The sequence below is a fragment of the Lonchura striata genome, chromosome 2 (assembly GCF_050655825.1).
Source record: "Lonchura striata isolate lonStrDom1 chromosome 2, ASM5065582v1, whole genome shotgun sequence".
In the NCBI taxonomy this organism is placed as follows: Eukaryota; Metazoa; Chordata; class Aves; order Passeriformes; family Estrildidae; genus Lonchura; species Lonchura striata.
Window position 1 is genome coordinate 42766629 of NC_140704.1, and position 24581 is coordinate 42791209.

A 24581-nucleotide genomic window follows, 5' to 3' on the forward strand; every position below is an offset into this window, starting at 1 on the left:
CCAACACAAGGGAGGCAGTCCTGGCAGGCACTCCATCAGCCACAGGAATGACTAATAGGCAGCACCTGGGGTTCTGGGCACACCAGAGGACATGTAATTAGTGTGCTCCTACTCAGTGCTCATGCCCTAGGAAGTGCCAAAAATACAAGGCAAGTGCTAAGTTAAAGCAATTCCTCTTCCACGGGCTGGAAGATGTCAACTCACAGAGGCTCATGACAAAAGGTAACAATTGACTTGACTCTTTCAACTAAATCAGGGTGAGAAGATGTCAAAGTAGCAATTAAGAGTGAAGTATTTAAAGAAAAGAGACACATTATTTGAACAGAATAACCATTTTCATTTCAGCATTGTTACATGTCTCTTAATTAGATGTCTTCCTATTCTGTGCAAAACAGAAAAGGACCTGCAAGGTCTGAAATACTGGCTCATACAAATACTACAACCAATTCCCATCTTCTGACAGCAAATCCACTGCCTCAGACTGTGCCAAACCAAAATACCTGATGATTCTGGGTCCATCAGGGATGGCTTTGCAATGCTCAAAGCTCAAATGACATAATTTTCACCTCCTTACACCTATAAACACTGTGTTACCCCACCATGCACCAGCAGTGCCCATGAAAGCCAAGCCTGTGCCACATGCATTGTAGCTGTGTTTTAGCCCCCTCAGATTCACAACTGAGTTGATTTTGCTAACAGAGAAAAGACACCATCAGTCAGGAGAGTTTGGTAAGCTCTTTAATGGGAAGCTCATGGTGTAATGACACTGCTGGATTTGACACCTTGGTGGTGGATGAGGAAGTAGGATCAGAAGGCAGGCAGTGCTCCACTGTAGGCTTACACCTTTGAAACTGCTGAACAAAAGGGCAACTTCTTTTGCTGACTCCTTTCACAGCTTAATAATCCCAAAGACAGAGAGGTCTTCCAGCCAGAAAAATGGTGGAAACCACACCAAAGACAGCCTTGGCATGGCATGGCACAACATGATTTCTGCTTGGTGTGTTGAGGGCTGACTAGTCCCTGCATTAGTAAAGGAAAACTTGACAAAAGAATTGCATTGACTGAAATCCAGAGCTGACACTTTTACCACCCCTGAAGATGAAAGCTTCCTTTACATGCAGTGTTACCACAGATCTTTGCCTACACGAGCAACAGCATGTTGGTACAGAAAAGGAATTTCAAAGTTCAATGTATTTTACATGAAACCAGTAAGCTTCATTATAGTCAGCAATAACTAGTTTGGTTTTTTTTTCTTGTAGGCAAATGAAGGCCCTTTTTGTTAATCTGTATTTTATTTTTTATGCCCAAGCTCATACTGACAGTGTAGTGATACGCAGCTCTGTAAAAATTTGGGTTTGCAATAATGCAGATGTGCCTTTAAGGACTGTCTTTCTTTAAAAAAAATAAAAAAAGCAATGAGAAAAAAGTCAAACACAGATCATGTAAAAGACAATTTGACTCACTGAACTAGTAAATGTGGTTAAGTGAAGAGGTTTCCTCTGCCTACCTGCCACAGACATCAGACACCAACAGTGCAACTAAGTCTCGGAAGTCTAATAAAACCCCAAAGTGACAGGGCCTGTCCTCTAAGGACCAAATTTAAGGACTCTATTTAAATATCTGCATTGGAAGTGATGTCCCCTGAGCTTTCAGCTCTGTGGTTACCCTGCAAGGACGACCTCAAGTCCAGCCTGTTACAGGATCTAGGAGTTGCTGCCCTGAGTCACTCCTGCCTGGCTCTCACATAAAGCTTTCCCAGCTGCAGCTGTCTGCAGAGACAGGCTGCTGGGGAAGAGGGGAGGTCCTGCCAGAATTAAAAACATAAAACAAAGCATTTGCGTCTGCTCAGCAATTTACAAAAAGGGGCATCCATCTACTGCCCCTGAAGGGATCTTTCCCAATTTCCCATGTCCTCTGGTCAAACCAAAAACAGCCAGCAGAGAAAGAGACTTCCCAGTGACCAAGGAAACCAGACAAGTCTCATTTTCTGGATTTCCAACCTGGAGAGTCTCAATGGTTGGTTCAGAGGTTGGATTATCTGGCTAGACATAACTGGCTGTGAAAACACACTGGGTTTGGCACCTAAAATGGCTGCTGTCTTCTGCACAACCCCTGTCTGGCATGGACCACTCATGGGTCCTCAAGGGATTACACATGCCTCATTCCCCTGTACAGAAAGGACAGTGTGACTCACACTGGGCTGAACTGCAGCTCCACTGATGCACCTGGCTGCAAGCTGTGGGAGGTAAGAGGTGTTTCTCTCCTCCTTCTTATGCTTCCCTTCTGCTGGGAGTGAGAACTTCTGAGAAGAACAGAATGGTAAAGATGGACAGGAGGGAAGTATGGACACAGACAGGGTAAGGATGCAACCTCGTCTCCTGCCACTGCTAAAGCTAACATTGAGTAAAACAGCCATAAACATCAGCCCTGGATCCCGGACAAAGATCAAGAAAGATGCTGAAAGAGGCTGAGAATATGTCCTGAATGGCAGCTTTCCAAAACAATGTCCACAATGTTATTGCAATCATTTTTACTGTCACAGTCTCATGTCCCACCTTGCAGAGGGATAAAGGGCAGGGACCTACTTAGCAATGTTGCAGTGGAAACTCCTCCCTGCTGCCCCCAGCCACCATATCATCCAGCACATCCATGGGACACAACGAAAAGATGCAGCAGCTGACATGATGTCACTGATGCAGGCAAACTGTGGCTATTCCCAGAAAAAGTGACATTCTTACAAGAATGATTCTTTCAAAGGCACAGCACTATGCATGGAGGGAAACTGCCTGCAAAAGAGCTGAGAGAAGGGCAGGAGGTGGAGCTGAAGTCTGGTAAGGGTTCAGGTCATTGTGCTCAGGGGTGGGCTATTCCCCTGTTTCTGAGAGATGTGTGACAATTTTTTTCTCTCATGAGCAAGTCCTTTTAAAGAGATGTTACTATGCACCTAAAAAAGGAGCTTCCTGCACCCTGACTGCTGCTCCTACCAACTCATGCAATATCATAATGCTGGAGAAGAGGAATAGGCTTTTCAGTTTGCCTTCTCTAGCCCTTCCTCCCTCAACCATCTCAATGCGTTAATCAGGCAGGACACTAACAGGAAAACACAACTGAGCTCAAGGCCTCAGTAGTGTCCAGAGGAGCTTTTTCATAAACTGCATGGGTTCAACATGCAGATACTTGTCAGGATGGCTTTGGCTGTCTCAGAAATATCAGCATCTCTCTCTCTGAAGGGGCTTTGCTCACTCCTGCCCATGCACTTGCCATAGTTCTGAAATCTGCCTTTCCATCTGGCATCCCATGTATTTCTCATCACCCAAGCAGCACTTTGCCAACTGCATTCATGCAACTCATATTCAGAAGCACCAGTTCTGCAAGTCTCTGCTATGCTGTATTTATATTCAGTTAGAGCATGAAATGCCTATGAGAAAGGCTGAGGGAAAAGGGAAACTCTTCTGTGTCCTTTCATTACTGGTTTTCTCTGAGGATAGGCAATGATAATGCATATCTCTGCTCACCCACAGACCTAAAGTGCTATATACACTGCTGGACAAATAATACTAACAGTCCCTTTTAGAAAAGGCTTAAGGTGGGACTTACCCTGCTCCTGCTAAATTTTCCTGAGGTCTATATGCATAATTGGAGGCCTACCCTGAATTCTCAGAGTCTGAGATCCACCTAAAGCTCAGGGCAAGGCAATGGCAGAGCTACAAACCCACATCTCACCGAGTGTCTCCAGGTTTGCAAGTATTTATGTTGTGTTGGTAAATCTTGTGTCTCAGTCTGGCAGCCTAATCACAGGGTCATGCTACCCCTGATTTATTACTGAATGGCTACTAACTGCAATATGTGGTAGGAGGGAGGGGAAAATAAAAAATAAATGAAATACAAAAATATGTTGTAGTACAACCAAAGCAGCTCCACACTCCTGCATCATTTGGCATGTATGGAAAAGTAACACAGTAATACAGAAATGTATTTGGTCAAAGTAAGGAACCAATATTTTTTGATAAAATACATTCTATATTAATGCTCATTCACATTTATTACATGTAAATTAAATTTTCTATGTATAAAATTCCAGTTTATTCTCAGTGCTGCCTGGTCATGCTTCAGTTCAGCAGCAGAGCTCAACACATTCAGCTCCTAGCAAAGTGAGAGGAAATGAGAGCACTCAGCTTTCTACAGGACCAAGCCTCACACATCCCCTGGTCCTGCAGGTCCTGCCTGAACAAAATCTCGCTGGCTTCAGTAGGAGTTTTGCAGCAGAGAGCACTACAGAAGGGCTGGCTGTCCAGCACTTGCAGTCTGTGTGGAAGTCACTCAAATGGCACATGACATTCAAAGGAAAAAGTGAGTTAGTGAATACAGAAAATAATAATAACATATTTACATAATTTACAGTGTTGTTTGCTTGCAACTGTATTAATGCTCAACCTCTCATTCAATCAATATGCAAGGAAAGGTAGCAGAGTGCAGACACATTACAACCTCCTGCATGCAATTACAAGCACTGGATTTTAGTCTTTCCTCATTTCATGAATTCCTGCCTATCCTGCTGTCAACAGTGCCCAATTCCCACTGAGCCTTGTGGAGTCAATTCCTCACAGCATTTAGGCCAATCCAATCTCTGCCACAGGCCCCTGACACCGTACAAGGTGCATTTAGCAGTAAGTCCTCAGCTACTACTCATGTCCACCCTGCACCCTCCCCTCTGCTGTGCCAGCACTCTGTGCAGTCACACGCTGCACAGCTGGAATCCTGCCTGTCTGTAAAAGGCAGGGAGTTGTGTCCCAGACAGGCCAGGCTTGCAGCCCAGCTCACTGTGCAGGTGTGTGTGGGGTGCCTGCACCTGTACATTGGTGCCAGCCACCTGCCCCTCAAACAAATGGGTGAAGTGCTCAGCAAATCTGAACAGCACAACTTTGCCTCTAGCTTGCACAAGTATAAATTGCTCACTTGCATTACACTAGAGCATAGGAAAGTCAGCCCCAGTCATCTACTTGTGTGAGCCATAACTCAAGGGTTGTATGCTATGAAGAGGTGTTCTTCCAAAGGAAGGCTGTGTTTAAGGTTGTAGCATCTGTCCTAGCTGGAGAGGAAATAAAAATTTAGGGGCTTAAAGCAGAGGTGGAAACCACTGGTCTTACACTTTATTTCAGTAAGCAAAAAGCCTATTGCTGCTATACAGTGTTATACAGTGAACTGCTACAGTTCTCACGTCACTAGTCCATAGAAAAGGTGCTGCAACTACCATGTCTATGCCTGCACGCTGAAAGAATGTACAAAGTTGCATTAAGCTCTGGTTTTCTTCCACGGTTTTTTTTTTTTTTAATATTCTTAAACTCTGACTTTTACAGTGTTGCAGACACTTCTGTGCAGACTCAGGTAACACATCCCAGTAATGGAAGATCTTTGCTTCCAACACAAAAAATCATGTGCTATGCATCTCTCAAACCACCATCATAAATGTAAACCATCAAGAAAACTTGCTCTCTTTAGTAACCCTGGAAAAAGTCTTTAAAAAATCCATTGAAAAGGAGACATCATTAACAACAGGGTTTTCAAAATAATGCGAGTTATTTATAGGAATTGTCCAAGCATTTTCTCTTCGATCACTCTTTGTTTTTATAAAGCTAATTCTGTATAAAAGGGCCTTTGAAGTGTGTGACCTTTGTTTTACAATTTTTAAAAAATTGGAAAAAAGGAGTAAATTTAGAAACATTGTTCTTGATTGTGGAAAACAGCTGTATTACAACAGAATTACCTTTGCTTCTTATATTTTCAGTACAAAAGGCAAGTAAATAAAGAGACCCTGCATCTTCACAGTCTGGCACTCATCCAAGTTACTTGGAACTACGTAAAACAGGTAAAAAATACGAGGGGTCATCTTCTCCTTCATACGAAAACCCTTGCCAAACCCCTTGGGGACAGGGTCCCCTGATAAGTAAAACCTCACTAAATTTTATATCAGCTGAAGCAGTATTTTAGCTCCCCTCCAATAAGCCCAGACTAGCTCAAAGGCCCAGGAAGAGGTCTGGCATAATTTTAAGAGCCAGGTGTTGGTTGACACCCTTATGGCTTCAGTGTTAAGTTGCATTCAAGTTGCACTCAAGGAAGATCCCGGAAACTACAGGCCTGTCAGTCTCATTCAGTGCCCAGTAAAATAATGGAAAATATTATTCTGGAAGGTATATAAAAACACCTGGAGTACAGTGCAGTCACTGGTCACAGCCAGCATGGCTTCATGAAGGCAAAGTCCTGCTTGTCGAACCTGACTTCCTTTTATAACAAGGTAATCCACCTAGCTGATCAAGGGAACCAAGATGATGTCATATATTTGGAGTTCAGTAAAGCTTTTGATACTGTATCAAAAGTATCCTTCTGACCAAAATGTCCAGCACACAGCTGGATAAACATGCCATGGGATGGGTGAGCAACTGGTTCACAGGCTGGGCACAAAGGGTTACAGTGAATGGAGTGACATCAGACTGGTCATCTGTCACCAGTGAGGCTCTACAGAGTTCCATCCCTGGCCCTGTGCTCTTCAACATCTCATTAGGAATCAGGATGCAGGACTTGAAGGAATACTGAGTAAATTTGCTGATGACACTAAATTGGGAGAAGATGACAACTCTCTTGAGGGCAGAGAGGCCCTGCAGAGAGACCTTGACAAATTAGAGAGATGGGCAATCACCAACTGTGTGCAGTTTTAACAGGGGCAACGACTGGATTCTGCACCTGGGACAGGGCAACCCTAGTTGCATGTAAAGACCAGGGAATGAGAGGCTGGAGAGCAGTGCTGTGGAAAGGGACCTGGGCGTCCTGATTGATGGTAAGTTGAATGTGAGTCACCAGAAGGGCCAAGTGTGTCCTGGGGTGCATCAGGGACAGCATCACCAGCCGGCAAGGGAGGGGATTGTCCTGCTCTGCTTTGCACTGGGGCAGCCTCACTTCAAGTGCTGGGGGCAGTTTTGGAAGCCACAGTGTAAAGAAGACATTTAACTATTAGAAAGTGTCCAGAAGAACGCAACAAGGATGATGAAGGGTCTGGAAGGGAAGCCTGGTGAGGAGTGGCTGAGGTCACTTGGTTTGTTCAGCCTGGAGGAGACTGAGGGGAGACCTCATTGTGGTCTTCAGCATTCTCAGGAGGGGAAGAGGAGGGACAGCTACAGATCTCTTCACTCTCATGACCAGTGACAGGACCCAAGAGAATGGTCTGAAGCTGTCAGGGGAGGTTTAAGCTGGGTATCAGGAAATGTTCCTCACCCAGAGGGTGGTAGGGCACTGGAACAGGCTCCCCAGGGAAGTGGTCACAGCACAAACCTGACAGAGTTCAAGAAGCATTTGGACAACACTCTCAGGCACATGGTGTGACTCTTAGGGTGCCCTGCGCAGGGCCAGGAGTTGGACTCAAGGATCCTAATGGGAACCTTCCAACTCAGCATATTCAATGATTCCATGATTCTAATGCACAATGCCACGAGGTTTGAGTAATAACTGGGCAGTGTATCAAAACCAGCAAGGTTTAAAGTTAGTTGTCATACAGAAGAGGGATAAGCAACAGCTATTTTTTGCTTGATTTGTAAGAAAGCAGCACTTGCCTTTGGATCACATGGTGTCAAAGTACCAGGGCTGGTTATAATGAGTGCTGCTGGTGCCTGTTACTCCCAGTTATTAATTCAGCACTTGGAAACTCAGGTGTCAGTGAAATGACATCAATACATCTGACACTCCCTGGATTTTTTACTTCCCATTATTTTCATTAGGCCTTCATATGCACTTCTGCAGCACCAACCACTACTAAACTACTGTTTTTCAGGAAAAGTCTCTCCTCATTTGGTACTTTGTCAAAAACGTATAGCTGTTGAACTAAAAAGAAAAGCGCAGGTGGTGTTTGCTCTCTGCACTGGTTTCCTTGGAAAGGTCACGGGTGAGGACTCAGCACTCCCCCCACACACCTCCTACATTCTCAGTACTCTACATTCCTGTCAGCAAACACTACTCTCGAACACAAATCGAAGAGACAAGTCAGCGACAAAACTACTTCTAGACTGATAACGGCAGAATGCTACCAAGACAATTCCATAGAAAACCCACTGAAGCAGGAGCAAAATTCAGGTCACTTCTTAGCAAAGCTCATCATGGATTATTATTTTTTTAAAAACCATTTTTTGTAAAACTTTTATCTTGGCAGCCAGATATCCCCTTGTGATGTGCTAATTCATACAGGCTAACGTGGGACCACCTGACCCCAACTGGTACCAAAGGCTTCAGAATTTTTTATAGCTTCTCAGAAAATCACTGCTGACTGACACCCATCTGTTGGTGATCGGCTTCTGGCTCCTCTTCTTCCACATCTGCGTTATATTCTTCAAATGCATCATCATCAACATCTGGAAGCCCAAGTAACTACAAAGAAGAGAAAATACTGTGTAACAGTGAATTACCCATTTGTGCAGCTTTGCTGCATATCTTCACACAAATCCTACACACACTTCTTAAAAAGCTCAAACCCTGGAATAACAGTACTACATAATGATCTTGACTCTCTTTGTCTCCCTCCTGGGATAAAGAAAGAATTGAAAATGCATCCTCACACCAAATTAAGCACTCAGAGACTGGAAGACAAATAAAACCAAAGCAAAGCACTTGCAAAAAGCTTCACATTCTTCCCTGAGGTCACATTATGAATTGTTGAGTGTTTAGACTTGGCAGTGGTTTAACTTCAGAAAGAACCATGATAATACTGTAGCAGTAGTTGTCTTGGTTTAAGTTTGTTTTTCATCAGCCCTATAAAAGCAAAGAAGAAAACATCCTCATGAAATACTGGCTAGCGTGGAATAGGCAAGGAGTCCCTAAAAACCCAAAGACCTGCCATGTCAAATGCTCTTCTTGAAGCCTTCACTCCATCACACCAGATAAAGTCTTGCCTGCTGTGTGAAGCCCTTGCAGTAAGAATTGCTGTATATTCCACTGAAATACTGTTCCTTTAAACTTCTGCAAATTAGATTTGGGCTTGCAAGGAACTGCCAGTTCATCTTCCTTGAACAATGTTTGGATACCTCCACCTGATGGCTCCGACCACTGCAACTTCACCTCTTCAGTACAGGAAAAGGAGCAAACAGCCATGTTTGAACTTCTCACCTCTCCAACAAAAGGCTGCCATGCCAACAGAAGTCAGGAAGACAATAAACCAAATAACGATCAAAATAACGCATCTGTTGTGGAAATCTCAGATTCCTCCACTAGCAGCTATTAATAGCCAAAAAGCAAAATTATAGGCCAGGCATTACTGAGAATACTATGTATTTAGCTTGCAGAGCTGGAAGAGCAGCACAGATGCATGTTACACCCTCTTTGGAGAGTGATGCAGCTGTTAGCTCTTGAAAGAGGCAAAGCCCAGAAAAATCGCGAGGAGAGTGACACTCTTTAGGTGAGAGCATGGAAATGGGAAGGTTGCAATGAGGCAGATTTTCAGGGACTTAAACTAATTCAGTCTGTGATCGACATTCAAAATTATTTACTGGACATAAATACAAGGCATAGAATTAGCTTCTGGGTGCAATGAAGCTTGTATTCTTCACTGCCACTGGGAGAAAATTAGATTTTTAGTTACAGGCTTTCTTCAGCAGGGAAATGGAAGGAGAATTTGCTGACTAAATCCCCTCCTTCACATTTTAAAAATACTTACCGAGAGACCCCAAATGGAAAACATTTTTGTTTTCTGAGCAGAACAAAGTAATTGTTCCTCTGCATACATATTTCTCAAATCAAATGCTTAACTGAACATGAACGGCTCAGTTCATTTTCAGGATGCAGGGTTTTATTTCATGTTGAAGATAAAATTAAAATATTCAGTTTTTAAAAGTCAAAATCAAGGACTCTTTCTAGATCTTCTTATACACCAGTATTATTTTTGATAAACTAATCTGGTATATTCAATTTAAATGTGAGTGTTGTACTCCTGTTTGTATCACCTGGTAGAAAGAGTTTTGATTGCATTTTTTTTCCCCACCTCTGGTCATAATTCCTCTTTGATTTGCAAGGAAATGAGTCACATTAATCTTCATTTTATGGGATACTATACTGCAAAATTAGTATGGAAAACACAACATGCAGCACAAGAATTCCAAACACATGCACAATCCCAAAGGATGGGGAGTACATCCTGCTTTTCACACATCTCCTCTCTCTTTGCCATCAGGAAATCCAGCTCCTCATTCCCTGGAGCAGCGTGAATCAGAGAGACCAGTGTAAAACAGAGTGATGCTGTAGACTTTAGTGGTTTTACAGCAGAAGAATGGGGGTGGGGTGGGATGGGATGGGATGAGATTCTGCTCCAAAGGAGATGCAGTTTTATTCTCCCACAGACACTTTATGACTCTACAAGCCACCAAGGACTTCAACCATGCACGTCTTGCTTTTAGGTGTCATATCCTGTTGCTTCACACAGGATTAGGGTGGTCCCTCACAGCTGTTAACCCCTTACTTCTCTCTGGACTGCAATGACAAATCAGCCCACACCTTCAACACATGAAGGGAGGAACAGGATCTAAAGAGCAGGGAGCTCTACAAACATTGGGACAAAACAGAAGGAGGGTATACAAAAGGTAAGGACAAAATAAGATGATGAAGATGCCCTGGGCTGATCTTAGATTGACTCCCACCTTATCTTCTTTCCCACACACTAGTTTCTGCTTCTAGTCCATAGCTGCTATGTATTTTGAAGTATCAGCTATGCAGCAGACTTGAAAGGACTTAACTGCAGAGGAAAACAAGAAGAAAATATGTAAAACAGAAAACTGTTGTAGAAAGAGAGAGCTGATTCATCAGCAGAAAAGCCAAGGGAAAAAAACTACCAGGCAGGGATGCATGGCTAGGAGGAGGTCAGGGCATGGTGAGGAGGGAAGGAGGGAGGATAACAACCAGCAGCATTGCCTGAACTACAGCTATTTATTTCTGCTGGCCAAACTATCCATCTGGAGGCAAAGGAGAGGTCACTGGGACATGCCTGGATACAGTGAATATGGAATAAATGGCTTTTACACTGCAGACTCCCCGCTTCAGATGTAGGCTTTCCAGGCTGAAGATGAGCTCAGCATAGGACCCCTGGAATCTGCTGCTGAATTGTATAACTCATGCCTTGGTTTCCTGCAAACTTTGCCAGTTGGTGTGATGTCCTTCAGGCATTTCTTATATTTGTCTTTCTTAACCCTTTCAAAGTGCCCTGATTTTACAAATAACCTCAGAGTTACTAACTCACGGAAGCAGAGTGACACTGTGTCCTACTAAAAGCTGGCACACAAGCACACTGAAAAATAAGCCATGTACAAGACTGAGCTTTAGCAGTCTGTGTGATGCTACACTAGAGATAACACAGTTCTGTTGAATCCCTGTGGGAAGGACTATGTCTCCGGACAGATATGCTTAAAAGCACCAGCATGGGCACCCCCTAGCACCAGAGTATGGTACCTCTGACACCAGAAAGACTAAAACACAGGAGGAGATGTTATGCTCTGAGGCAAATAACAGTATTTGAGCCCAGTGCTATTGGTTGAGATCATGTACCTTTGTGGTGTCTGGCATTTCTAGATGCTCCCTGAAGAAGTGGATAATAAGACAAATCATAAAGTTTTATGGAAACTGACCCAGGAAGGCAGTAATGGGTACAGACAACATGCCCCTCACTACCTTCAATAAAGAAACACCTTGAGAAGTGTGGATAGTTGTTGCAGGCAAACTGGCACTTTTTAAAAAGTCTATCTAATTAAATATCCTGCTTGGCACTGTGTTTAGGCACATAAAACATTAGGGGAGAGATGCCTGAGAGCAGTGACGGACAGGGGGCAGACCTAGACCACTCCCATTGCCCCACGGAAGACTGCTGAAAAGAAGGAATTCTCTGACTCTCACTGAGAGGGATGCCAACTGCTGGGCATTCATATTCTCACTGTCTCCAAAACACAGGGCCCAGCAGCATGAGAAGGCAGTCCCTTCCCACTCCACAGCCCCAGGGCAAGGTCATGGAGACATGGCTGGGCTGTTATCATGAACATGCAGAGCAGGGCTGAGCTGAGTTACTGGAAAAAGTTGTTTTTGGAGCCCTCAGTTATGGGAAGGCAGATGCTCATGCTGTGCAAAACGGCATGGAAAGCTGCAGATGCACTGCCACTGTTTTCTTCTAAATATTTCCTTTCAAAGGACCCCAACAAAGAAATTCAGAACTGTCTAATAATGACAGATGTCTACTGGGAATACCAAAATGGAGAAGACTTTCAGAAGGTGCTTTACAGTGCTTAGCAAGCACCTGCTAAAAACCTGGTCCCCAGTGTCCCAGAGCCCCCAGTGAAAGGCAGAGCTACCAGATACTTCAGAAAAGCCCAGTCTGACCTTCAGTTGCAGTTTTTTCCTGAACTGCCATTTTTCACACTGGAGTTTGCCAGACTGGTCTCTGTCAGATGATTTGCTGGGATAGAGGAGAAGAAATGCCCTGCAAATGCAGTTGCCTTGAAGCTGACAGCAAGGTGGTCTCATTAGTAAAATGGGTCCAGTTCAGAAAGGACAGGAGACAGTATAAAGTGATGCCAAGGAAATAATTTCCCCATCTCAGAGAAAAGAGGTTTTTGTTCAGATTTCTTCTGGGAAAGGCCTGAGGGTGCAAAATAACTGTTTCCATACATTTACTGTAACACCATTCAATTTTTAAAATCTTTCCTCCCATGTATGTGCTATTTTTAATAGTTACTCTGAGGAAAAAAATGTCAATACATTCCTTAATTAAACTTACCTACACACAGCCATACCTCAAATGATAAACTCCGTTTTGCTATGCTGATGCAAATCTCTCAATACTGGGTGAAAGGAGAACCTGAGAAACTTAATTATCTGTGGTACAACCACGAGAAAATGAAGAGGTACTTGATTCCAGTCTGAAAGAGATTTTTGGCAACTGAGGACACCATTTTTGAGCAAACAAAAGCAAAATGAAATTCAACAGCTAAGGAGCAAAACTAGAAAAATGCAGATTGTAAACAAAAGAGTTATTCAGAGCACCGTAACTAGCCATGAGAAGAAAAAGTGCCCAGCAGTGTTGTATCCTTTAAGTCACCTGAAGACTACATCAAGAGTGTGTGTCTTTGGAAAAGACACATTCTAGTTCAATGTCATTTTATATGGTCAGCCGTGAGAATCATGAGGTGAAATGTGATGTATTAATGAAGGGCTCAGGATAATGGTTCCCCTTGCTTTCAACCTTTTTATTCTGAAGAGTAGCTCAACTTGGTTTGACTGAAGTCAATTTCTCAGTAACTTAAATTAAACTGGAATAAATGTGGTTTAAATGAAATACATAATCTGCACCAATTTAATTAAGTCTTTTTAAGTCCTCCTTAGTTAAACCAATGGAAGTTTCTCATCAAAGACACAGCTTCCCTGAGCAGGAGAAGACAGCTATGAAGATCTTAGAGCCCAATATTGTTCCGGGAAACATACTTGTATTTTTTGCATGTTTTCACAATTACAAGCAGCTGTAGTGACAGATCAGATTTCCAGCCCTTTCTAAGAAAAGTGTGCATCTGTTCTATTTATTTCTAGCCTCTCAAAGGATTCTTTAAACTATGTTATTTTATGTCGATCAGCTGTGGTGATCTGTGCAAGGGTGTGACACAGGGAGGGTCAGTGTTTTCATATTGGTGCTCCAGGCCCTCCCTTTCACACTAAATACTTGGGATACATTTCCAGTCTTCTCAATTAGTCAGCCAGAAAAAGACAGGAGGGGAAAGTTGAGTATAAAAATGTGCATTGGTGAACTTTCTCATGGACATGACAGGAGAATGGCTCTGGCTACAAACCTTCCCCTGCTTTGCACCAAGCCCTTAGCCAGCCCCAGAACATCCAAAAGGAGTATTTGGCAAAATGAAGGACAACAGCCAGCCTAAGACAGTTTACCCTGATGAAATCCTGGCTTTGGCACAAATCTTAGTTTGTCAAACTAGGATGGAGAAAGCTGAGTAGCAGCAAAACAGAAAAATACGGGCCCCCTCGCCACAAAACCTGGCTTCTCTTCCAACTTCTTCTCAAGCAGTGGCCAAACCAGTCACTAAAAAAAAAAAAACAACCATAAAATAAAATAAACCACCCTGAGGAGAGACCGTACTTCATTTCCCAGAGGTTTACTCTTGCTGTTCAAATCCTTGCAAAACTCCCCAGTTCCAGTGCCAGGAAACAGCTCTGCCACAAAGTCCCGCGGCGCTGACTTGTATCCTGTTCCTTGGACTCAGTGCTGCATCAGCAGGACACAAGCCTCTGCCGCTGCCACCGGCTGACACATCAGCTGGCCTCCCATCCCACACAGGAATCTCATCCTCTCAAACACAGAGATGGAAATAAAAAGGCAGCTGACTTTCAAGAAACAATTTCCAATTGCCTGATGCTAGCTTATGTGCTAACACTCCTGTACCCAGGCAGCTAACTGGAGATGCAAATTTCTGGAGAAGAAAATCCAGCTTGTTCTATCCAGTGCTGTCCTATTAAAAGTCATAGCTAACTATCAACGTTTAGAAGGGGAAAAAAAGCACTTACGGGTCTGAAGGATTTGAAGACTTTTTCCAATATTTCATGGAGTGTCTTCTTCCCACAGGAGGAGATGTAGTCCTGTGCGAGCTGCAGAAAAGGTAAGCAGTCCTCACTTTCGCTCCACACATGCTGAAAGCCAACAGCAACACAAGAAAGGAAAGGCATTAACAAGAATTCACGCCAACCTTTCCATGTGATTTTATAAGGTGACATGTTGTAAACATCTGCCAAAGTACACTGAGCCTCCTGCAGTTCAGACCTGCCCTGGGGACAGGCACTGCAGACTCTTTCAGAAGCCATGTTTCTGAGGAGGAATCTAAATTTTATTAACAGGATGCATCAGAAAACAGGGAAATCGATCCTGAAGCAGAAATGCCTCATGGTTGCACCCGCCATGAAGGATACATGCACTTGGCACACACATATTTTACCTATAAAGGTGTTTTGTTTGACATCAGCCCTGCTCAGACCTGGAAGTCATGTTAGGTTTTCTCCTTTTCTGCATCATCTGCTGCAGCGAAGCCCTCAGGAAGAGCTGAAGCATCTCTTTGTCTTCTGGCGTTAGTGCAAATATAATGCAACCCTGGAGGTGGAATTTGATGTGTAATTCTCTTGACGATGCAGAAGAAAAGATGCAAAATCTGCCTGCAGGCTAGACACAGAGCCAAGAAGAGATGTTTGGGCACTCACAGCATCCTGACACTTTGAGCCTCCTACCCTGTTTTGAGATTTACTCCTCCTGGAACACAATCTTCTCTTCCCAGGCAGACACATTTAAACCCACTTGAGATCCTCCTGCCTTACTTCTGCTCTGGAGATGCTGGTTCCCCAGCCTTACACTCAAAGCCTCTCTCAAAACTGATGTTTATTCTGCTGCTAGGAGGTTGCTTGAAACAGAGCTGGAAATCGATGGAGAGAGCACCCAGGCAACAATGCTTCCTGTGCCCAAGGGCACAAGCTAATGCATCATCTTAAACACCTTCTGTTTGACAACTTGGTGCATGGGACTGTCTTAGGCAGCCTGTCACACAGAGAAGTGCAGAGCTGCCAAATTGGCTTGAGACTCTTGTACCTCTCTTTTTGCACAGCAGCTCTTTTCCCCAGAGTCCCTTTTTACTTGCTATAAACAGCAGGCTATACTTAAGGAAAGAGAAGGATTTCTCCAAAGCTTAACTAACATTCAGGGTAAGACTCAAAACGACAGATGTTTCAATCCCTAGCATAAGACTTGCATGTTGCCTTCCTCTTCAGTGGTGAGTACCTACCAGGGATGCAATTTTGCACTTAACGAAAGAAAACAGTAATTAACATAATCTAAACTGCACCTTTAAGATAAAACCTGTAACTGCTTTACTATGAACCTCACTTGACCTGCATTTTCTTTGCTGCTTGTTGCACTTTACAAGCATAAACATAGTGAAATGTTTTGTTATGGAAAGAGCCCCGCATTACTGAGTAGGTTCTGCTCTTTCCATATAATCAGAGTCATGTCTTAATCATTCCGGCAATAAAAGTAAGTTCTTTACAGTCTTGCCAACTCTCAAACACACATACCACAAGTCTCATGATACTTCATGCCATCTTAAGAGTCATGGGCCTTGTAATCCCATAAATATACAACTAAATCTCAGCTTCTGTTACAACAAAAAAAAAAGGCAGAACTTTGTCATTTCTGTGGCCTAAAACGGCAGAACGTACATGAAGACAACTGAAATGAGCCCTCCTCAAAATATCAAATGAACACTTTCAAATCACATTTTAAAAACAGCCTTTGGAGGTTTTGGAGGTCTGGCCCATGATTTCTTCATGCTTAGGGTTAGCAATAACTGTTTAGTAACTCCTAAACTTCAGAGCTGAATGTTGCAGCTTGGCAATTCCTGACTCGAGCCAAACCTGTTGCAATTGTTTATATATATAAAACAATTATGACTGCTGAGATCCTCATTCTTGTTTAAATTGTGGCTTCTTCTGACTACCAGAGCTATACACAGGAGCTTCCACATAAATGAAAATCAGGCCCTGCCCTTTAATAAATCATTACTGGATTTTTCCCCAGGGCAAGTTAACCCCATGTTGTCCTAATGTGTTTCTACAATCTCTTTTCAAGCTGCACCACATTTAAGATACTCATGTGAATTTATCAGCAGTAGGCAGAGGAAGATGATCTAACACAAGGGGAAAACCTAAGAGAATAACCTGATCACTGAGTTTTTGAGATTTTTTTGCATAGCAGCATATGACAAGTAACAAGTAACATGATATCAAGTAACAATTCCAAAATCTCCCCATCTGCAGAGGATTTAAAACGTTGACTGTAGCAACAAACGCACTACAAAAAGTTTCATGTGTCATTAGTGCACACATCTCATTTGGAAATGAGTTGATTTAATCTTCTCCCTCAAAAACCTCAACCACAATAAAGAGCAGGGCCGTAATGCCTGTAGGTTCAGCTGCATATACAGCTCTCTGTGTTGGTTCAGTGCTGCACCCAGGCAGCGCAGGAACTCTCTGAGCACTGACTCACTCATCTCCAGAGGAACCTGCAAAAGGAATTTCGGCCTTTCAAAATAAAAACAAACATAATTTCAGGATTCAACTCCTGCTTAGAAAGCTCAGTAAGGCTGCATATACAGAGATGCTTTTCTTGGAAAACCTGATGCCTGAGGATCTCTCTCCAGTGGGAGAAGGTGAGTGCTGGCAAACTCATGGACCACAGTGCTTGGCTGTGGCTGTGCAATAAAAAAAATATTAACCTCATCATCAGAGTATGTGTTTTCCAAGATTGTCCAGTTTTGCTCACAGTTGTTTTGTGTCACTACAAAAGCACACATCCACTAATTTCCACCTCAGCTGACCTAAGATCATGGTTGAATTGTTTAGTTCAGCATCTACACACAGCACATAGCTGAGGAAATCAATAGGGTTGCATCTGGAGGGGTTTGCTTTCCCTCACGCCTTTAGATGACTCAGTGTAGCTGGATGACAGAATCACTTGCTGGCCCACTTTTTTCTAAGCAGCCCACTTGTTGTGCATGACAGTAAAACTTCTTATTTATGCGGATAATTTAACTTGCATAAAATATTCAGACCCGCCGACTCTGTTCTGAAATATTTTCAGGAAATCTTGCAGCAAGATGGCATCATATTTTTATTTATTTTTTCATTTACTTTGAATAACATGGTGACAAAACAAATAACAGACTGTAAGGAATAGCGTCACAACTCTCACTCTCCTTGATTATGGCTACACAAGTCCAATTAATTTCTCGAGAACCTCAGGATCATCAGGAACTGAACAGTACATTGTTCAGCTGTCTAAAATGCTGATTAGGAGTTTCAGTGTCCAGGTGGTACTGAAAATGCCAATAAGCATCTACATGGGTCTCCTGCATCTCTAGCATGTTAAAAGCCTAGCCTAAAGATATCTTCAGGAAATGAAAACTATCAGATTGTTATGATCTGGGATCACTGATGTTAGACAAAATTCAGTGGTTTTCTCCCCCACATTGCATCTTGGCAATCTTTCCAAGTTTTTCTCTTCTCCTCTTTCCTTTTAAGTTCATCACGCTCATCATTTCCTCCTCACAAGTGGGTTATCATGGAATTCTCTGGCACCTCCTACATAGCTTTTTAAGTCGCATCATTATGAAATGACAACGTAAAGACAGAACAAGAATACCAAGCATCAGATGCTTATTAAATGTGAGGCTCCTTTATAAGAGGTACAGGGTGCAAGAAGGCTGTGAAGTGTGTCACTGTGAATTCTGTTTATATTTACTCCCTTTCACACTTCACACTGTGTTAAAGGAGCCATGCAACAAGGCTTTAAAGTGCAAAGGATAATCAGTCCCTTGGCTTGTATTAAGTCTCCTTAAAATAAAATTTGGCCTGTGATTGCACACAGAAAGAAAAGTTATAATCTGGAACATAAAAAAAAAAAAAAAAAGGAAAGTGACTGCAAAAAACCAAGATAATCAAGCTGGGAGCAGAAATTAAGTCCCACAGTGCACTAGAAGAAGGAAACAGGATGCTGAAGAATCTAGTCATTAGTGGATCTTAATCATATTACAGAAATAATTAAGAATGACAGCTATCTGTCTGTCTTAAAAGTATTAGCATTAGAAAAAGTGCTGCAACCAATAAGGCTAGAAAAGAGAGAAGAAAACATCACTTTTAGTTTTCCACTGCTTATGCTCCAAATTTGACAGGAGTTGGCCCTTTGTTCCATTTTACTAGTGGTAACTCTGGGCAGGGAGTTCTTCCCACACCAACCCTGGAATGAAAATATTTTCAAAAAAAAACAAAGGGAAAATGTGATTTCAAACATACACGCAAAAAAAAAAAGCCAGCATTGGAACAGGGTCTGAAGCTGCTTAAGATTTTTTTGAAGTTGACAATACTTTGTATGAAAGAGTTCACTCATTAATTGAGCAGCGTATAAAGAAACAGTACATGTCTAAGAAAAATAAATGGACTTTCTTTGCAATTTCCAATATCATTAGTGTCCAACCTCAGTTTTAGCCTAGTGCTGCACTGGATTCATACATATTCCTGTTTACGAGTGCAGTAGGCATGGCCTTTTCTGGGCACGGGCATCTCCAGAAAGCAATGAGCACTGGGGTCTAGCAGGCTCAGAGGTGCTGGGAAGACAGATGTGCAGATCTATTCCCACATAGGACTGAGAGAATCCACACACTGAAATACCCCACTGCTACACCTGAAGGTCTCATGAATCCCTGGATAGATGCATAACTAAACTCCAGACAACTTCTTTCATAATTCAGCATGACCATCTACTCAACACAATAAATACATATCCTGCTCGCTGGGATCTGTGGTCCTGGAGAAGTCACTCCAGTGCTCTTTGTTCCCATGGACCCATCTGTCAGATGGGCTCAATCTGCACTTACCTGTTGGAAAGGGAATTAGCGAACATTTGTCAAGCAAGTGGAGGGATGAAACTTGCTCTGTGAATGAAAGAACCTACAGCATTCCTACAATAACGGTGCTAGAAGCTGTTTTGTTAAAATAAGCAAAGCAAAATCCTTTCATTGAAGTTAACTGGCACTTGGTCGCTTACAAACCCCGCGGCGAAGTGCCGCTTTTCCGTGACACTTCCCGCACTTGTGCTCGCCACCGGGAGGGTCTGGCCGAGGGGAAGAGCACCCCCCGACCCTTCTCAAAGACAGGGCTTGCGGTGCCGGAGCCTTTTCCGCACGAACTCGGCGCTGCGCTCCGTGAGGGGCGGCGGGGCGGGGGCGCCCGGCCGGCACCACCTGCACGGATCCCGCCGTGGCCCCGGGGAGCGGCGGCGGCGGGGGGGGTGCGGCCCTCCTGTCATCCTGACTCCATTTTATTCCTGCCCATTCTCCATTTGCCGTGACAGCCCTGCCAGTCCTCCCGTCCCCGCGCCGTGCCCCAGCCCCGGCACCCCGGGAGGATGGAGGGGCCGCGGGGGGAAGCGGCAGCTGCAAGCCCGCGGGGCGCGGGGCAGGGCGGGGGCCCGCACCGCTCCCCCCGCCCGCCCGGAGCCCGCAGCCACCCCGGGCCGGGCGATGGGGAAGGGGGGGTGCGGTGTCCCTGCCCGCGGGGCCGCCCCCCACCGGCAGCGGACTCCATTTTGCAGACCGTGGGAGGATCCCCCCGGCCCCGCCGCCCTCCATCACCGCATCCCTCCCTCCCGGCCACGGCCCCGTCCTCCGCCCCCCTGGCGCTCCCCCTCGGATGCTCCCGCCGGGCTCCGGGAATCCGCACGGACTGAGAGTCCCGGAGCGGCGCCAGGGCTCCCCGCCCGTCCGCGCACACGCGCGGAGGGCGCCCCGCACGCCCGCGACCCCCGATCCCCTCACGGGGCACTCACGAAATTGTCGCCGCAGGCGGCCTCCGGGCAGAGCACGTAGAAGGAGACACCGGGCTCGGCGTAGAAGTCCATGCGCCGCTCCGTCTCCTCGGCGGCGATGAGCTGGAAGGGCGTGCGGGCGCACCATCGCTCCGCCGCCTCCGCCAGCGCCTCGAAAGCCATCGCCGACCCCGCCGCCGCCGCCGCCGCCTCCCGCCCGCGTCCCCCGCGCTGCCCGGGCCTCGCGCCGCCCCGCGCCCGCCCCGCGCCCGCCCCTCCCGCCCCGCGCGGCTCCCGGCACCGGCCCCGCTGGAATCCGCCGCAGACAATTGACTCGACGCCTCCTGGCAACTTGGGGGACAGGGGGAAAAAAAAAACAAGCCCCACGCATGAAGGCGCTGTCGGCGAGACCGTGCCTCGCCCGGCCGCTTCTCATCCCTCTTCCCTGAACGGGGCCGGAATCTCGGCAGCGCCCATTGTGCTGGGCACACGGGTACCCCCTGCAGCCACCCACGTGCGGGCTGTTGGGCTGTCCAAATGCAGGCAGAATCACCCCGTGACATTGGAAAGCTTTACGGAGGTCCCTCCTGACCCACTGTCCTGTTACCGTGGATCTGTGGGTTTACAGTGAGGCTCACATTACTCTTCCAAGCTTATCCCAAGGGATTATCTATATGTCAAGCCAAAGCATAAGAGATACCAGAGCTGATCTGCATTTATACAGGGCCTTAGATTTGCATTGGTGTGCACTGTGCTGCAAAGGAAAACAAATCCTCACAGGCCTGTGTGGGTTTTCAGCGGGAAGCCCAGGAATTCATCAAGGTGAACAAGAAGCACAGAGCCCATACATGGCAGTGGGCAGGAAAGTTTGCATGGACAAAGGGAACGCTGGCCTCTGAAACAGCCCAGTCTCTTGAGTGGTGCTCCTCTGCATTCCCATGGCAGGTACCAAAAGCCCAGCTGACTGGATCGGTGTCACACATTGACCACTCCCATCATATATATCAGTCAGTGCATAAATCATTCGATGTAATGGTGAGGTCACTAGAGGTCTTTTCCAACATTAATGACCCTGAAGTTGGCTTGGTTACAGCACGGTGACGGTAACAATTCCATTATTCCAAACTGCGGAGGGAATGTGACTGAGCAGGGCAGCACCAGCAAAGCTGTGGCAAGGACACATTCCCACTGCTTCCGGCTGAGCTGGGGCACGCTCTGAGCACCCACGCTGCCGTGCTCAGCCCCACAGTCACTGTCTGCTGCCACTGGCTTGTCACAGATGTAGGGGTGGGTGAAACACACCTCGGTGCTGATGATACCACAGAGAAAATCCTCCACTGGCATTGCAGCTGACCACTGAGGTATCAGGAAATGCCAACGACATGACTGCTTGTGCAACTGTAACTCAGCTCCTTTATGCATGGTGGGATGGGAGTACTTGCTGTTTTTTCCACCAAAAGGATTTTTCACTTATTCTGCACAGATATTTTGGATAATGCCCTCATTCCTGGGGTGCTTAGAGTGGCAAGTGCTGAACACTCCTCATTACACTTAGAGCTGTGCTCTGAATGTGCAAAACATGGTAAAAATTACCAGTGTTCCAAAACTCCTGGTCTAGGTGCCTCAAATTTCAGAACCTGGGTGTGCTCTTGTAGGTACTTATCCTGATCCTGGCAAATGAGGCAACATCAGTCTCCTACCTGAGGAGGTGAGTGCAGTAATACCTGCAAAACACTTGCTCTGTGGGGTACCTGTGGAAGACCTGTGGTTCTGCAAACTCCCTGGGGCTGGAGCAGTGAGTCCTGAGTAGCTGGAAACCTCTTGCCACTTCCTGAAGGAGCCAGGGGTCCTGCAGAAAACCAAATGTTACTGTAGGTTGTTGGGGTTCCAGGTATTAGCACAGCTGTGACTCCCATACAAGACTTCTCAACTTTAATACTCTCTCATCATTGGGTATTTGGTGTTTTCCTTTACAAATACATTTAAGTAGTTAGCATGAAAATAGGACATGGAAAAATCTTTTCTCCTAGTATGTGACATTTACAGCTTGCCTGCAACCAGTGGGCAGGGAGCCACCACTCGGGCAGGTATCTCCCCTGCCACTAGGCTCAGCCACCAAGGTCAATCCCAATCCCAGTGTCCCTTTGTGCTTCCCAGAGTTCTGGCTTTGTTTCCTATTCTCCTCATAGACCATGCTGGCTTTGGGTGAGGACATGGTGGTGGGAGTGAAGCCTTGGCCTTTCCTGTCACTGTTGGAGCCATTGGGTTTGGGGCTGCCCAAGGTGGGCACCCAGGCACTGTATCCTCCTGTCCAGCAGCGCCCTGGCCCATAGCAGCAAGGGGAAGTCAATGCTGTGTTGTAAACAGGCACAGTTTCAAATAAATGGGTCACAGTGTTAACACCTATGATTTATGTCATTTTCAAAGCCCCACATGAACACCTTTTTAGTCCTTAAAATATCACTTTGAAGTATGTGGTGTTCGTTAGCTCCCTTCTGTGGAGTAGGGAAGCTGACAGGTTTTAAACGAGATTTTAAATATCTTATTGCAGCATGCACTGCAAAATCCTTTGTGACATTTGAGGGTGCAGCCATTCAAATCAGACAGATGTGATTATGTGTTTATTTACATATGATGAGTCTCTTTGCTCTAACAGCTCTACCCCAAAAGCAGATTATAAAAACAGTCTGGTAAAGGATAGTGATTTTGGCAATGCAGAAGCGCTGCTTGCAGATCAAGCCAGGCTCAGTGGCTCTGACCGTTGTACTGATGCAGGGGCTGAGGGATGGACATCTGGATGTGAGGCAGGTGCAATGCTCACAACACCCTTAAGCCTCTCTGCAAGTCAAAATCAGAAGTACCTGCTGCTTCTTTTCCAAGATGAGGAGATGGCCAACAGTGCTGTACAATGCCTGAGCTTCTCTGGAACAGTGTATACTGAAATCACACACATGGTTTTTCTTCCTACTTGCTTCAAATACCCATGAGCATCCATGCTCCAAAGGGGAGCAAGTAACTTCTTGGGAGAGAGGAGGGGGGTCAAGGAGCTGTCTGCTATGGCAAAGATGGTTTACAGAAGAGAAACCAGAGGGAAAGTAGTTTCCTCTATCCTGAGGGGATGCACTTCTGTTTCCATCTCCTTCTGGAACACAACAGCTCTGGTGCTTTCCGTTGCCCTGATCCAGGCCATAGAGAGGGCAGGGAAATGTTGCCAGATCATTTCAGAGGGATGCCAGTAACCAGTAACTATGACCAGCCAGAAAAGGCATTTCACTTTGAAAAGCATCTGGAGAGCCTTAGGAAGGGAGAGCACATGCACTACCATAGCCATGTTAGTTTGAACAAAAATACAAATACCAGCATTTTTCAGATGACTTCTGGTTTTTGCATGTTCTACACCTCCACAGAAAATAGAGAGTCAGGTGAGAGGGGAGTGTCAATATGAGGGCTGAGTGGAATAAACCTATTTTCTGCCTTTTACAAGGATTGGAGGAGGTGTGGATGGGAAGGTTTTCATAGTAGCTGGGCCCCAGGAGTTACTTTTACAAAAATCCTTACCTCTGCAATGCCTGGTGGTGAGTGTGGTCTAGAAGGCTAAAGAGGGGCAGAGTACCTTGCTAGGTGTTTTCTATTTCTCTGCTTCTCCTGGACACCATGAGACTGGGAAAAGACATGTTAGGGAAGGCAAAGCGAGAAGCTGCGGAAGGTGGAGGAGCAGAAGGGTTTCTGAAATGTGTCAGACAAACACAACTTGCCCGCAGCTGTGGTGTCTCTCTGAAACACCAAGCCACTGTTCTCCTCTACAGTGGGTTAGAAATCTGACAAATTCCACTCATGGACTGGCCATCTTCAAGATTTCTTTTTTGCTTTTTTTTCTGATGAAGTGCCCTCATTGGTCTGCTTTTGGTGAACTGCCAAGTGATTCGCATTAATTCGCCTGACCAGCTGTAAGAACCCGATTGCCCTCCTGCAGCCCTCATTAAGCACCCTCCCTGCTGATCCAAATACAGAAAGGTCAGGAGGGTGAGCTCCAGTAAATTATAAGAGATACACCCTTAGCTGCTGTGCTGTGTCAGCTTGTTCTCTCGCATCTCTACACTGTATCCACAGCTTGGTCTCCTAAGGAAAGACTGGTTCCCTTCTTCCAGAAAACAAAAGCATCAAGAAA

The 24581-nt window shown here is 45.2% G+C and overlaps 1 protein-coding gene across 1 annotated transcript; it reads right to left on the reverse strand.

Annotated features, from left to right (window-relative positions):
* Positions 1–722: 722 nt before the first annotated feature.
* On the reverse strand, positions 723–20641 carry MTURN (maturin, neural progenitor differentiation regulator homolog). The gene is made up of 3 exons (XM_021548798.4): positions 20435–20641; positions 14581–14703; positions 723–8409 (listed from the first exon to the last, which is right to left on the reverse strand). The coding sequence occupies exons 1-3, from the start codon at positions 20594–20596 to the stop codon at positions 8299–8301; spliced, it is 396 nt and encodes a 131-aa protein (XP_021404473.1). The 5' UTR covers positions 20597–20641; the 3' UTR covers positions 723–8298.
* Between the last annotated feature and the right edge of the window lie 3940 nt (positions 20642–24581).

Bases quoted from the DNA above. Each gene is read 5' to 3' on its own strand.
- MTURN (XM_021548798.4), bottom strand. From the start codon at position 20,596: ATGGCTTTCGAGGCGCTGGCGGAGGCGGCGGAGCGATGGTGCGCCCGC. The intron at 14,704-20,434 runs GTGAGTGCCCCG...GTTGGCTTTCAG, and splicing joins CCGCCTGCGGCGACAATTTC to CATGTGTGGAGCGAAAGTGA. The intron at 8,410-14,580 runs GTAAGTGCTTTT...TCTTCTTTGTAG, and splicing joins TCTTCAAATCCTTCAGACCC to TTACTTGGGCTTCCAGATGT.